Below are 15,556 nucleotides of genomic sequence, written 5' to 3'. Positions count from 1 at the left end.
TGATCGTTGTGTTTTTTTTTTTCCTCGTTTACATGTTTTTTTCCTTGACTAGATTCAATCTCCTTGTTGAAGTATGTTGGTCACCTCTGATTTTTGACCTCCACAACTACATACACTCTGTTCTCTCGCATATCTTCCTTTCTTTTATTTTTAATTTTTTAATTTTTGAATGATTTGTCTTACAATATCCTTTACAATAAAGCAATGGTTTTTAAGCTTCAATTTGTATTTTGTCAGAATTCTCTATTAATTTTTAAGACATGGATGGATCAGAGTTCAATTTAGTTATAATTATAACAAGGGAGTCACATGAAGCCAACAACTTTAAAATCAAGGCAACGTAACTTGTAGAACCCATCTTCCATCTATCAGATTGTGTGTGTCTATTACTAGTTTTAATTAAATAAATTCTAGATTGTTCAATCTCAATCAAACAACTATTGACATGGTTAACACATAGTTCTCCCTAAAAAAAAAATTGATTAACGCATAGTTTGATAACTATAGCAAATCCAAAAAGATTTCAAGTTCCTTGGCAATTAGTTACACGTATTTATTGTCAAGGGAGTCATTGTGCACACAAAATTATCAATTGTGTGTGTCTGAAAATAGTGTTGGCTGGGAAATTTGCTACTCACCTGTTCTGAAATATCGCAGATAAGATGAAATGAGAGAATGAATCACGGCTGCGGCTACGGCGGCTGTCGGAGAGATACGAGCGAGGTTGAGAATTGTTACGGATTTAACGAACACAAATGAGTGATTTTGCGTTTTCACTGTTGCCTGGGTTTTGTTGGTTCACAAGTCAAAAAATTAAATTGCTGTTTACGCCCGTATTTTCCTAAAATGCCCTTTGTATACCTATCAGAAGTTACGTTTCAATGATATCGTAAGTTATCTTCCTTTCGGTCCATTTCTCGTATTACATCTTCTACACTCAACCTAATATAACCTTTCAAAGTTTTTGTTTAGTCAAATGTCATATATTGTAGTTATGGTTGAACCTTTCATTGATTGAAAAATAGACATTGTTGAGCTTCAGGTACAAGTTTTTACTATGGGAATCTTTTTTCACATATAAGAAATATAGTGTTCAAGAGGATTTGATTAATTGGATTCTTTGGGAAGCAACAAATCTAGGATTGACGGTAGTTATAGATAAATTTGATCATGGTCCTGACCAAAGTTAGCAATATTTTATATTGGGCTGTGAAGGTACGATATCGTTTGATTCATGTAGCCGGCTCCATTTAATAGGATAAGACTTAGCTGTCGTTGTTGTTGTTATGAAGGTACTATGTGTACTAAAGGACTAGAAGAATTTGAAACGAGAAGACATAGGGTCGAAGAAATGTGAATGTTCATTTAGGTTGCATGGCTATGTTGGTAGGCAAGCAATGGAGTCTCGGTGTTGTGTATGAGACACACAACCATCCAATGGAGCTAAAGTTGAAAGATCGTATTCTTGTTGCTTTAGGAATTGCCGATGAGCCAAAGACTTTGCCATATACAAATATTCGAACTTTGACCACATCGATGCCGCGGTTGGTTCCTTCGCCACTTCTCTCAAAACTTTATTCCCGAGGCACAAGACAATGGTACTCATGGCCTTGTCCACCATCTCTGTCTTCTCCGCTCGTGACATGGTGACCGGTAACACACCTTCACCCTTCAAAGCTTTCTCACACTTTTGCTGTATTAAAACCACTTCCATCTTTACCTTCCATAACCCAAAATCGTTAACCCCGATATACTTCTCAATATCCCACTTCGAACCCTTAGTACTTGATTATCCTTTGACCCTAGCCCCACGGTGGGCGCCAATTGTTGTGAATTCGATGAAAATCACACCAATAAAATACTTGATGTGTGGAGCAAGTAATAATCAAGCAATCAAACAAAGTGTATGGAAGTTATAAACACAAGTCAACAGTAGAAAACAACGAGAGAAAAGAAAGAGAGAACACACAAAATTTGTTTACCCAGTTCGGTCCAAAACTGACCTAGTCTGGAGGAGAGAGCAGTCCTCCGTTCCACTATAATGTTGAGTAACTTTACAAAAGAGATATCAATGGGTTACAAGAATAAGTCTCCCGCCTAATTCTACCCAAAATCCCAATCTCTTCCCGTGACCGACTCAATCCTACTAGTGTTTCCCAAGGTGAATCAACCCCAACTCTAGTGTTTGTTGCCAAGAGCAAACTCTATACAATCCCTAGTTTGATTTCTAAACCCTTGTTTCAGCCCCCTCTATCTCAAGGTTTACTCTGATACAAGGTCTATATTTATAAAGAAATATAACTCATAAATTTGGAACGAATATCACACTGAAGATACGTTTCTTTTTTTCTCCTTCAGTGAAAGAATATTTGCATCAAAATATAATATTCCCTTTCAAAATATATTTGCATCAAATCGTCCTTCATATGGTACAAAGATATATTTGTTGTCCATAAATATATTTTCAGCACAATATATTTGAAACAAATCTTTTATATTTTTAGCAACAATATTCTCCATCCATCAAATTTTGAGTCATATTACAACATACATCTTGTTTATTTTATTAAAAAAAATGGTCATTTATATGCTTGGCAAACGTAGCTAACAAAATTAAATATTAATTATTCTTATGAAAAATATAAATCTTCATTGTACTTGCAATGAGTACAATCTTTAAAGTTAGTGTTTAGAATTGTTTAGGTCATGCCTTCATAATGCTCTCAAGGGGGCTATTTATAGTTTTTCTTAGACTTGGTTTTATGTGACTTAGGCCCCAAGCAACTTGGGCTCTAAGTCACATTTAGAGTGTTCTAGGTGACGGTCCACACCCCCCCCCCCCCCCCCCCCCCCCAAACCACGAGTCTTGGGATAAGGCGAAATGATTAATTATGAAGTTGACAGTCCATTCATTAAGGTCTAAGTTGTTGAAATTGAAATGTCAAAGTGTGAGGGGAAGCATCTTAGATTAATGAACTCTCGTTTAAGAAAAAATTGATAGAGCGTCAAGTGTGAATAAAAAGTTTGATATTAAATAAAAATGCGAGCGTTCAGTTTAAAGAGTTGAGACACTGAAGGATTTTAAAAAAGATGTTCAAGATTCGATATATGTTGTTAACATTTTTTCTCTCCTCTCACAATGGAATAACAACTAACATTATCTATAAAAGAAAAGCCAAAAATGTAAATGTTGATCAACGTAAAGATGAAATAATCTATACACTTAATGAAGCAAGATTTTGAGTAAACAAACATATAGGGTTCATTTCTCTCGTATACCTCTTGGCTCAAAGGATTGTTTTTCCATTAAAAAAAAAAAGTCTCAATATTTAGATTCTCCCTCGTGGTTTCAATTTCAAAGGGTCCCAAATGCTTCCTCTTTTAGACCACAGTCCCCAAACACTAGCAACCAAAATTATATGTCACAATCAAGTTTATTGTCTTTCTTTTTAGGGTTAAATATGTTTTTGGTCCCTATAAATATGTCAACTTTTCGTTTTAGTCCCTTTAAAATTTTCCTTCAACTTTTAGTCCCTATAAAATTTTCAATCTTCACTTTTGGTCCCTCTTTTAAAGTAAACTCATATGTAGAATTCATATTTTTTAATAAAATTTTCCAGAAAAATTCAAAATATTATAAGAATCACTCCAAAAAAAATTCAGAATTTTTTAATAAAACATGAATTTAATATGAATTTTTATATTTTTTACGGTTAAAAATTCATATTTAATTTGTGTTTTGTTAAAAAAATTTAATTTTTTTTAGGAATTTTTTTTAGAATATTTTACACATTTCTGCAAAATTTCATTAAAAAATAAAAAAATTATATTAAAAATAGGGACCAAAAGTAGTGATTGAAAATTTTATAGGGACTAAAAGTCGAAGGAATATTTTAGAGGGACTAAAACGAAAAGTTGACATATTTATAGGGACTAAAAACATATTTAACCCTTCTTTTTAGTAAGGTAATGGCCAAAAGAAATAGAAAGTTTATCGACTGATAGGTTTTATTTTTTATTTTTTGACAAATCACTAATAGGTTAAATGAAATGGGTTTCTATTGTATTGAAATACTTGTATGCTTCCCATTTGCATCAAATAAAACAAATGAGAGGTTATATATATCACACTTCTGCAAGAAAAAATCGTATTGTCTAATGTCTTACGTGAAATTTCAACTAACATGTTGTCTTTAATATTCATTTTGTAAAATAAGTTTTAGTTACAAATGAACCGAACCGAGTATAAAATAATTTATATTTAATTTTATTTTTGGTGAACATATTTAAATATTTATGTAAAAGTTAGTTGAATAATGAATTTACAAAAATTGTTGTTAAAAAGGTTTGAAACTAAAATATATTTTTGGAGACAAAAGTTTTATCTCAACTTCATATTAGAACCTAGTACTATGTAGACAAAAACAATTATCTTCAAAATTATCCAAAATAACATGTTAAGATTTTATGCTCCTAGAATCACTTTTACCCTCTCACAAAATGAATTCAATTTTTTTCGTCACAATTAACCCAAAATGTTGTTAAACATTTCTATATTTCATACCTCTAACTTTTGGAATAACATAAAGAACTATAACCCTACTATTCTCTAAAGATATGTATACTAAGATTGGTTCCAAATTTATTTTTGCTTGCATGGATCACATGATCATATTTAAAACCAGACAATGATGGACTTATATCCAAATTGGGTACTGTATATAAACATTTGAAATTAGGAGAATCATATATGTATCTCCATGGAGTATTATTGAAATTAGAGAACCATTTCCATCATACTCATCAAGTTTGATACAAAACTTTGGACCCCAAAGTTAGGAGGTGCATGACCTAATTTGATGAGTAGGTTTTATCTCTAAACTTTGATAATTGACAAATTAAAAACTCAATTTTATTAATCATATTGTTGTGTTCATATCTAGTTATATCAACAATTCTCAAATTGATTTGATAGAAACACTAGCTCTATAGTAAACTTACGATATACTTTCTAGAATATGGACACATGCATGATATTGATCCCACGTACTTTTTGTTCCATCTCTTTTGGACTTTTCTTGTCTTAATACTATTTTTATTTTAGATAGATCAAATACAACCTTAACACGTTGCTTCCTTATTCTACATCTATAATCAATGAAAGTAACTACCAAAGCAAATAAAGTCCAAATCCGATATAATTACATCTCCAACATAATAAAGTTCACAGTTCCTAGCACTTTTGCTTGATCATACATGAGTTAGTAAAATCAAATATGAACTTGAGTTAGTACATGGAAATTTATTAATTAAGAATATGTGGTGGGGAAATATATCATATATATTAATTCAATCATAAAAAAAAGTCTCTGTAACAAATGATATAATTAATTGTTTTCATTCTGGTGTTTAGGTCATTTCATCGCATATTTTCCGTGAAGGCAATGGGTGTGCAAACAAGCTTGCCATCCATAGTCACTCTATTCAAGGCTTTTGGTGGTCAAATAGCTTACCCAATTTCTTTAGAGAAGACTTTTTTAGGGACCGTTTTGGATTGCCGTCGTATCGTCTTCCTTAACTTTTCTTATTTTGTTTTGTTTTGCCTCGAGGGTCAGGCCTAGTCCCCCCCCCCCCCCCCCCCCCCCCCCCCCCTTTTTTACAAACTTTTCTACTCTTTTGTTAATATTCATTTTATGAGGTTGGCGGCAGAGGATGAGAGTTTCTTAAAAATGTCAATCTAGTTAGATGTCTACGGTTCTACCAGATGCATATCTTCCTCTTGATTCAGCTAAAACAATTATAAAAAAGTCATATTAATTCAACTTTTAGTCTATATACTTATCATATAGAAAAATCTGTCATTTGAATAATTAACATATTAAAAATATATTTAATTGACATCAATTATATTATAAGTCAGAACCACCTTTCCACGTTACAATCTCTTCTCCCAATTGTCAATAAGCACCTAAATCTATAAGATTTCTAATAGGGTAATAGTCGTTTTAGTCCCTGAATATGTAATGATTAGTCATTTTAGTCCTTCATTGTATCAAAATTTTAAAATAGTCTCTGATTGTGCATTTTGTTAGTCAAAATAGTCCTTGACACTAAAATAACCTCTCAATGTTCACAATAACTCTTTTCATATAGGGACTAAAATGACAATAAACATGTACTTATAAGGACTAATATGACAATAAGTAAGTATATTGGAGGACTAATCTGACAATATTAATGAAATATTTTAACATTAAGGACTATTTTGACTAACAAAATGCACAATCAGGGGCTACTTTGAAGTTTTGATACATTGAAGGACTATTTTGACTACTCATTACAATTTCAGGGACCAAAGTGACTATTACCCCAATAATTAAACCTTCTCCTATTCTTAGCAATAGCATAGCATCCCACTCTTATGAAAATGGCCATGTTCTTTGCTGGAATCAGAAGCCATAAGACCAACTCTTTCTCCACTATAGGTGAACTTTCTCTTAATATAATTATATTTGATTAAGTCCTCTTTATAATAAATCCTTTTCCATCCAATTAACCTACTCATATATACTTATACAATTCTATATAGTCTTCAATATCAATCTTTCCACAAATTCTTTCAAAGATTTTTCCATCTGCATTGAAATTTGGCAAAGATTGACAAATATCTATCCAACCAAAAAAGTAAGGGAAAAGGTGTGTCCTCAATTTTCATTAATATAGTTACATTTGCTCTTACTTTCACTATGCATTGTTAATTTTGTTCTTTACTTTCATGGATATGCAATATGTTGCTCTATGTTTGTAACTTACACATGGAACTTTTGATGGAGACAAAGGAAATATTTACGGATCTTTTTATTGAAATTTATTAAGTGGTGACTACCAAGTGTGGCTATTTCTGAAAAGTTATAGGAAAATGAATTTGAAGGAAAAATAGGAATCTCTTTATCCAAATTTAGATTAGGTTATTTTTAAGGATATTTAGGCATTAACATTAGCTAGAATGTTCATATAGTTTTTAGTGTCGGTCCAACATTTACTGAGGTCTATAGCAAAATTGTGTAAGAATTTTTAAAAATTAAAAATAGTATTTTATAAAAGAGTTATATTTTGCTTTTGAAATTTGAACTATTTTATTTTTGGGCGGTGGCTAGAATGGTTCCATTTATAGATGAGTCCATGATGGGGAAATTAATATGATCCATAGATATAATAATAATGGCTAAGATTATTTAAGGGATACCTACTAGTTAAGTAAATTAGCAAGAATCATATATTTTCAATTCAATCCCTATATATAGATAGGACCACCATGATCATACACAATTAGGGCACCGAGCTAAACGTCACTTGTTTCTGGTCCTTGCTACCATTTCTCTATATGTACTTTGTTTATTGATGTCTTCTCTTTGTGCTCAACATATTTAAATATTTGGAAACTAAAAAAAACTACTATGCATTCCAAACTCAAGGACGGAGATTTTTGGAGTACCAAAGTTAGCTAGAATTTTTTAATGGGTAATTAATTTATTAATCATCCATAAGCTTTGTACATATAGAGCATTTTTACTCATTTTTGTCATTCTTTCATCAATTTACAAAATATAGAGCACCGAGGTTTTCAATTGAGGTGGGGACAAGGGCAGAGGTGGGGACAAATATATTGATACTCCTACTCGTTCCCAAAAAAAAAATTACTCATTTTTTTTTTCAATGTTAATATTGTGCAATAAATATGTTTTTACTTTATTAATTATTATCATACAAGTCTTCGTTGCCTAAAAAAATCATATAAGTCTCCATGAACATAACCCGATTGATAGAGACAATACATTATAATATGCAGGGATCGATGTTCAAACTAAGACATCCCACTTATTTGTATTAAAAGTAAATTCTAATCATTATGCTAGTTAACTAAAAAAGTTATCGTCATATTTTTCACTTCTTCTTTTCTATGTAAGTTGATAAGGGTGGTCGATCCACCCCATTGGCATATCTACTAGGACACCCTACTCTTTCAAGTTTGGTTTTTATGATATTTATGATTTTTTTTTTTAATTTCTCTTATATTCATTTCATTTGAGGTCATCCATATTCAAACTTTTAATCAATACAAATTAAGAAAACATGGAAATTGATTTATGGAGTTCAATATATATATATATATATATATATATATATATATATATATATATATATTTCATGTCTATAAAATTGGAAAAGTATTTTAGCATATCTATAAAAAAATTATCATTCGTGTCCCTATAACGAACAATAGTGTGCTTTTATAACATATAGTTTTCGTATTTGTTTAGAGACTACAAAATAATCAATATTTTGTAGAAAGTAAAACAAAGTTTTATAGGTTTTATGTCAAAGATATACTCAACCTTAATTAGTTTGATTGTCACAATGCACCGATTTTACTTTTTTGAAAGAAAGAACAAGTCAAATGCCTTTGACCATAAAATGAAGCTAAATTCATATATAATAACTAAGTGTTTTTGGTTAAATTAAATATAAAAGAAAATGCGACAATCTTAGGATGGCAATAGGTATCTCATGGGTAGGATACTATAGTACCCTTTCTCATATCCGTATTTGTAAAAAATATATGTACCCAAATCCGTACCATTGTGGGCAACAATTTTAGTTCCCTTTCGCCCGTACTCTCTGGGCACCTGAATGCCCATACCCGCACTTTAACTATGAAAAGACAATAAAAAAACATCACAATTGAAATAAAACTATGATCCAAAAAATTTCAAATAAATTAACTACTTTTTAGGCTTAGGTTTAAACTTAAATAGCTGAATAAATTAATTACTTGTACACTAAAAATAAATAAATCATTTATCATATTATATAAATACATATACGCGGGTTGCGGGACTGGGTTATAGTGCCAATACCTGAGCTCACACCTATTTAAATTTGCGAGTAATTACCCAAACCCATGAAAATGGGGTTTTACCCTATCCATTACGGGTGTCTATCAGGTCTGGGTCCAATTGTCATCCCTTATCTTAATTTCAAAAAATAAGAAGTTAACTTCAGAAGTTCGTTTGGTGGTGTAGGAAACTTAAAGAGTATGCTCCTCTCTAAATCTTAGTTTTGAATTTTTAAAGTGTCAACAATTCTCGTATATGATCAGTCCAAATAAAGTCTTGTATATTTACAACTTTCTAGTGATTTTGTCAAAAAAAAAACTTTCTAGTGATTAAAACATAGAAACAAAATCAAAAGTATTTATTGTATATTTACCAAGACAAAAACATAAAAATCCAGAGGCTAAAATAAAAAACTATTGATATTTGTGCATATCATTTGCATATTTTGGAAAAATTTCACTTGTTGCCCCTTAATTTAATTTTTGATAACGATTACGTCAGTTATTTTTTTCACGTCAGTTTGTCCTTTTAATTCGTTTGCATATGAATCTTCAAGAATCAAATCTAAAATTCATATGAAAAAATGAGTTAAGGACCATGGACTTGAACACTAAGAACTCATATTGAAATAGAATCATGTATTTGAATATTGAAAATTCATATGTAAATTAACCAAATGGACGAAAATAACGTGAAAAAAGAAGAAGACAAAAGACAAATTCATACATGAAATTAAATTAAAGGACGACAAGTACGACCTAGTTCATCCTTCTCCAACAAGTTGACCCTAGTTTTCTCTGTCTAGGTTCTCTCTATTTTAATCTAAGTAAATGATTTTCACATAGATCTAGTTTTTTTTTAGTGATTTTGTCATCTGAGTGTGGTGTTGTGTCGTTCGTGGTCTTGTGTGACATTATTTGATTTCTCATCTTGCTGCGGTGTTCATTAGTTTTTATTGAAATATCGATTATGCAGTCAATAATTTGGACTTCAACGTTTTAGATCTGAAAGCATGAGTATTTCAGTAACTTTAAATTTATTATATTATTTGTAAGCATTTTGTCGTTGTACGATATTTACTTGAACGTTGTCAGTTTATTTACACATTCATCCTTTACGTTTTTAGGGATGTTGAATGATGAAAGCTATCAATTTAAATGAATAAATATTGTTTTACTTTTATAAAAAAATGTTTAAAGGACAACAAAAATAATTTTTCCACGTGTTTAAATCAAATAAAAGAAATATAGATAATGATGCACTAAAGTAATATTGATTTCCTAGACATATTTATAAAGAGGGAAAAAAGATAAACACCTTTGACCTGAAAATAGATTTCACCATAAAAGGATAAATAATAAATTTATTATATTTCCGAAATTAATAACATTAAATAAGGTCTCTGCTTCAAAGTTTGTGCATTCTGGTCCTTTTCTTTTTATCTCTATCACCTTTTTTCTTTCACTTTCTCTCTATCATTCTCACACTTTCTCTGCAGAACAAAAACTTCCAACATGGTTGTGACAGCCAAATTAGCTCGTAACGTTGTTGGTGTCATAGGTTTGTGTTTCACACTTTCATGCCATGTTTTTTTTTTTATTTCTTATAGTATTAACTTTTGCATGAAAAACATATACTTCTATATAAAATTAAAATAATAACGTGTATAGTTTGATTCATTTTTGCTTTGTTTATTTGTTCTTGTTGTTGCAGGCAATGTCATCTCTTTCGGCTTGTTTTTCTCACCAGCGTAAACTCTTTTCTCTATTTACTCTGTTTTTCTCTGTTTTTCATCATCATTCCAATCATCCAAACCCATTTCATTTTTATTTTCAAGATGAAACATATTTCATCAATAGGTCGGTAAGACCTAGTTCAACTGACGATGTTGTTAGGCTCGACATTTTTGATATAGGAGTTTGCTTAGTTTTGAATCTGAGAAATTTTGCTTTGTGTGAATGAATTTTCAAGTGATATTTTGTCACTCGGTTAGGAATGAAAATATTTCATTAATATTAAGTTGTTGTGATTAATTTCGGTTAAGATCAAATCAATCGAAAATGTCTGAATCGGTGTTTTAATGTTTTATAGAATAGTGTTTAACTTCTACATGGTAATGTATGATTAGATGACCATTAGATTATATCTATTAAACTGAAAATAATATTATCATAATTTTTATATTTTCTTTTTACTGTGTTAATATGTTTTTGTTTTCAGTTATTTTGGATGGTTTACTATAGATTTTAATGGATCACGTGAACTCTTGTATACTATGCATATTTTTTGAAGTATTCTGGTGGTTATAAATTCATTTCATAATATATATTTGTTTGCGATTATTTTTTATTTGTTCGAACTCCAACATATTACATGCAATGTCTCTATCAATTTAACGAAGCTTACGAAGACTAAACATATCATCTTTATTATAATTTTATATTTTTTATAAGAATTAATTTAATTTTTGTTTCATTAACGTATTTTTTTTTGTCAAGTAGTTTAATGTCCAAAATTCCACCATTTTAAGATTAACAAATAGAAAATCAGCGGTTTAAACCTATGCAATGTCCTGCCAAGCTATGAGGGCTCATTAACGTTTTTTATTTGATTGGAAATGTGTTTCTTAATTTCATTTATTGTAATATTTTGCACAATTCCAGAAGTGCAAAATAAAATGACTAATTTTAACTTATAAATTTAAATGTTGATGTACTATAACAAATAAAATGACACAAATAAAAGTGTTTCTTAATTCTATTTATTCACCATTCAAAAAGTCAAAATAATCTTCACCATCCAAATATCTAATTTTAAAATATAATATTATCAAAATACATAATTTAGAAAAATAGTAAAAAAGTTAACACATTTAAATCCTTCAAAAAAATTCAACATATTTTACAGTTTACTAGCTACGGTCTCAAATATAAGCAAATTGATTCAACAAAAGTGGATTAAATTTTGGTCAAATACATTAAATTTTGTTAACTTAACTTTTACTTATATTTGAGATCGAAAGGGAATACAACAACCTAAAAAACACACACACATTGTTTTCATTTACTAACATTTAATAATTGAACTGGTCCTTGACCAGGTAAATAAAAAATAATTTAACTAGTCAACAATGTTTGAATTATGACCAGGAGAGATAATATGTGCTCTATAATTTTCAAAAAGGATTATTACTATTGGAGGGAATTTAGGAAAAACAAATATCAGTCAACAAAATACTTTTGGAGGAGATATATTATATTTAAAAAAAATACGTGTACACCCTCCGGTCACAAATATAAGTAAAAATTCACTTTTTAGGTTCATCCAATAAATGATGTATGTAGACTATTAAATAGACCACATACATCATTTATTGAATGAACCTAAAAAGTAAATTTTTGCTTATATTTGTGACCGGAGGGTGTATTTTATTATTTTTTTAAGAGGGTAACTAATGTATTTTTTTTGATATTTTACTAATGAACTATATATTTATTTTACTGCAACAAAATTAATTCATTTCATTCATTAGAGTAGTAATAATACATGATAAAATATAATAAAAAATTTGACAACTAATGTAAGATAATGTCATTATATTATAACTAGTAAATGAACCACATATTTGCTTGCATTTGATAAAACTTATTCTAAAGTTTTTTGAGGAGAAAACTTATCCTAAAGTTATTAAAACAATTATATATCATTTAATACATATCAAACAAAATAACTTTCATAAAAAAGATCGTATATTTTGAAATTGGTTTGTCATAGATTAATCTTTTTATTGTGAACTTAGGAATGTACTAGTAGGAATACAATAGAAGCTACACCCGTGATTTATAATGCACTTTATCCATTTCTCCTAAAAAAAGTACTTTATCTATTTATCTTGTATTCTCTATTTCCATGTGTGTCTATAGTGTGAATTCAATCTCTTTATTCTTTTCTATTTATTTGCTTGTAAAAAAAATTGGTAATAGATGGATGTGATATATTTATTGGACTGTAATTGATGCATGGTTGGTGTAATTTATTAATTAATCAATTTAAAATCCAATAAATTTGAATTAAACAAATTCAGTACTCTATAATTTATTTTATAAAAAAAAACTATCTAATCCCTAAGCTAAGAACTTTTAGTGGATGAATATGATTGTTTATCACTTCTAGGTAAATGAATGAATGAATGGTTTAACATGAATTTATTGCAGTCCAACTTTCTATGGAATTATAAAGAAGAAGGCTGTGGAAGAGTTTAAACCAGATCCATACTTAGCAACATTGTTGAATTGTGCATTTTGGGTGTTTTATGGAATGCCTTTTGTGCACCCAAACAGCACTCTAGTTCTCTCTATCAATAGTGTTGGAGTTCTCTTTGAGGTTGTCTATCTTACCATCTTTTTCATCTATGCCACCAAAAGTGGACGGGTAAGTGTACATTTTCCCCCCTCTAGTTACATCATTGATTGATTCAATAGAACATATGATTCATAGTCATATGATTAAATGGATTGAAAGTATAGGGTCAATTTTTATTTGGGCACAACCCCAAATCAAAATTATTTAGGTATATATACACACAAATGAAAACAATTGAATGTTGTTTCATAGTCAAATATTATATGATTTATGTTAGAGTAATGACATTCATACATCAATTATGTTGAACTTGTTATATGATTCCATTTTGAGTAATGATATTAAACCACTTGACTACTAGTTAATCATGTTTAAAAATGTGGTTAATTCAGTTGAATAGACTATTAATTCAATTTAAAGTCAAAATTTTGGTTAATTAAACCACATATGATTGACAATGATTTTACAATTTTAGTTAATCATGTTTAATCATGCTTACGAAGACTATTAATTCATATTCTCAATTGAGCTAACCACAATTTTGCATGTGATTAACCATGTATCTTAGGTGTAGAAAAAATGAGTGTCCATAAACATTTTTGTGTTCCTATATTATGTAACTAATCGTTCTCTCTTCTCAATAATTTCAGAAAAAGTTGTTGCTTTATCTTCTCATTGAGGCTATTTTCTTTGCCGCCATTGTTCTAATAACAATGTTGGCACTTCATGGTACTAAAAAAAGATCGTTAATTGTTGGTGTTCTATGTGATGTCTTCAATGTCATGATGTATGCATCTCCTCTTACAATCATGGTAAATCTCAATTAATTCCATGATCATTTAAATTTGTATATTGTAAAATTGTGTCATCCTATTTTAATTACATATATCTCTTGATGTATATAATGAACAGGCAAAGGTTATAAAAACCAAGAGTGTGAAATACATGCCATTTTGGCTCTCTCTAACCAACTTCCTCAATGGTTTGTGCTGGACAACATATGCTCTCATCCACCCATTGGATATTTATGTCTTGGTAATTAATTTACTAGCTACATATTTATCATTTATCTTTGTTTTCCCTTTTATTTCATATACTACTAGAAAATTGAATTATCAATGGGATGACAATACATCGTGCCAACCAACATGAGCCTGTGACTTAGCTAAAATCGAACGTATACTAAACTATTTTAAAAATAAATAAGGTCGAAAAGTTCATTTAACTAAACATGTCAGGCTCAAGCCACCAAAAATGTCATATAGATTTGTCAGGTCGGCCTACTTAAATAAATAATGTTTTTAAACTTTTGTGCATTATATTCTTGTAGGTAAGCAATGGTATAGGAGTGGTTTCTGGAGTTGTTCAACTCATACTATATGCTTGCTATTTCTCTCGCAAAGGTGAAAACGATGATGATGGTGATTTTGAGTTGAAACCAACTGGAGTTCGTGAGATCTCCTCAAATGGAAGAGCTACAGCATGATGATGAATAACCCTATAACATCATAGCTTTATTTCTTCTGTATTATGTTTTTACATCTTTTTGCTATATACTTTGTCATGTCCTTTCATTTTCAATCATTTGGCACACTTATCAACTATTTACAATGGTAAAAATACTTCTTATATGAAAAATTTCACATAAAGTGAGTTTGATTGGCAAAGTAAAGATACTACATGGATCGACAGATATGCTGCGGCGGTTACAGAGAACCATCTCCGTTAAAGAAATGGTGGCTTGAACCACCGCGGTTAGCCCTTTCAACCGTTGATGTTAGCCTTTTTTTTGGGTTAAGAGCCATTTTTATATAGTGAGAGAGGGTGTCTTTCTTTTTGAGATACAATTTAGATTTATGATAATAAACAACCTTTTTTTATTCTTGAAAGCAAAACTAGTGATTGAAATCTCTGTGATTGTCACGACACATTTTTTTGTTGGGGTCTGTAGACGAAAAACTCACACACATTGTTTTGTTGGGGTCTGTAGACGAAAAACTCACACACATTGTGATGGTTGAGTTCGAACCCGGTGAAAAGATCTAACATAACAATTTCGTTTTGTCAGTTGAGTTAGACTTTACACACGCTTCAACAATAAATTTCGAGACATGTTTAGAGTTAGACTTTACATACGCCTTCACACTGAATTTAAACCCTAATTAAAAAAGATGGTAAAATCACAAATTACTCGAAGAATGAATCCCAAGGTTTTTCAACAAAGTTGCAAGTAGAGAGATGCTAAACAAGCTAAATTAAAAGTAACTTAACATGGTCGATACATAAAGCTTTGACAT

The 15,556-nt window shown here is 30.0% G+C and overlaps 1 protein-coding gene across 1 annotated transcript; it reads left to right on the top strand.

Annotated features, from left to right (window-relative positions):
* The first annotated feature begins 10,297 nt into the window (after window positions 1–10,297).
* Window positions 10,298–14,912, top strand: LOC146912084 (bidirectional sugar transporter SWEET7b-like). The gene is made up of 6 exons (XM_085718859.1): window positions 10,298–10,457; window positions 10,611–10,647; window positions 13,112–13,328; window positions 13,910–14,071; window positions 14,172–14,294; window positions 14,590–14,912. Exons 1-6 carry the CDS (start codon window positions 10,412–10,414, stop codon window positions 14,743–14,745), a joined length of 741 nt encoding a protein of 246 aa, XP_085574985.1. The 5' UTR covers window positions 10,298–10,411; the 3' UTR covers window positions 14,746–14,912.
* Window positions 14,913–15,556: the final 644 nt, after the last annotated feature.

The sequence above is a fragment of the Medicago sativa genome, chromosome 6 (assembly GCF_051527215.1).
Source record: "Medicago sativa cultivar Bolivia chromosome 6, Bolivia_mono, whole genome shotgun sequence".
NCBI lineage: Eukaryota > Viridiplantae > Streptophyta > Magnoliopsida > Fabales > Fabaceae > Medicago > Medicago sativa.
The sequence above is the reverse complement of the archived record's forward strand: the minus strand, read 5'-3'. Positions and strand labels throughout refer to the sequence as shown.

Bases quoted from the DNA above. Each gene is read 5' to 3' on its own strand.
- LOC146912084 (XM_085718859.1), top strand. From the start codon at position 10,412: ATGGTTGTGACAGCCAAATTAGCTCGTAACGTTGTTGGTGTCATAG. The intron at 10,648-13,111 runs GTAAACTCTTTT...AATTTATTGCAG, and splicing joins GGCTTGTTTTTCTCACCAGC to TCCAACTTTCTATGGAATTA. The intron at 14,295-14,589 runs GTAATTAATTTA...ATATTCTTGTAG, and splicing joins CATTGGATATTTATGTCTTG to GTAAGCAATGGTATAGGAGT.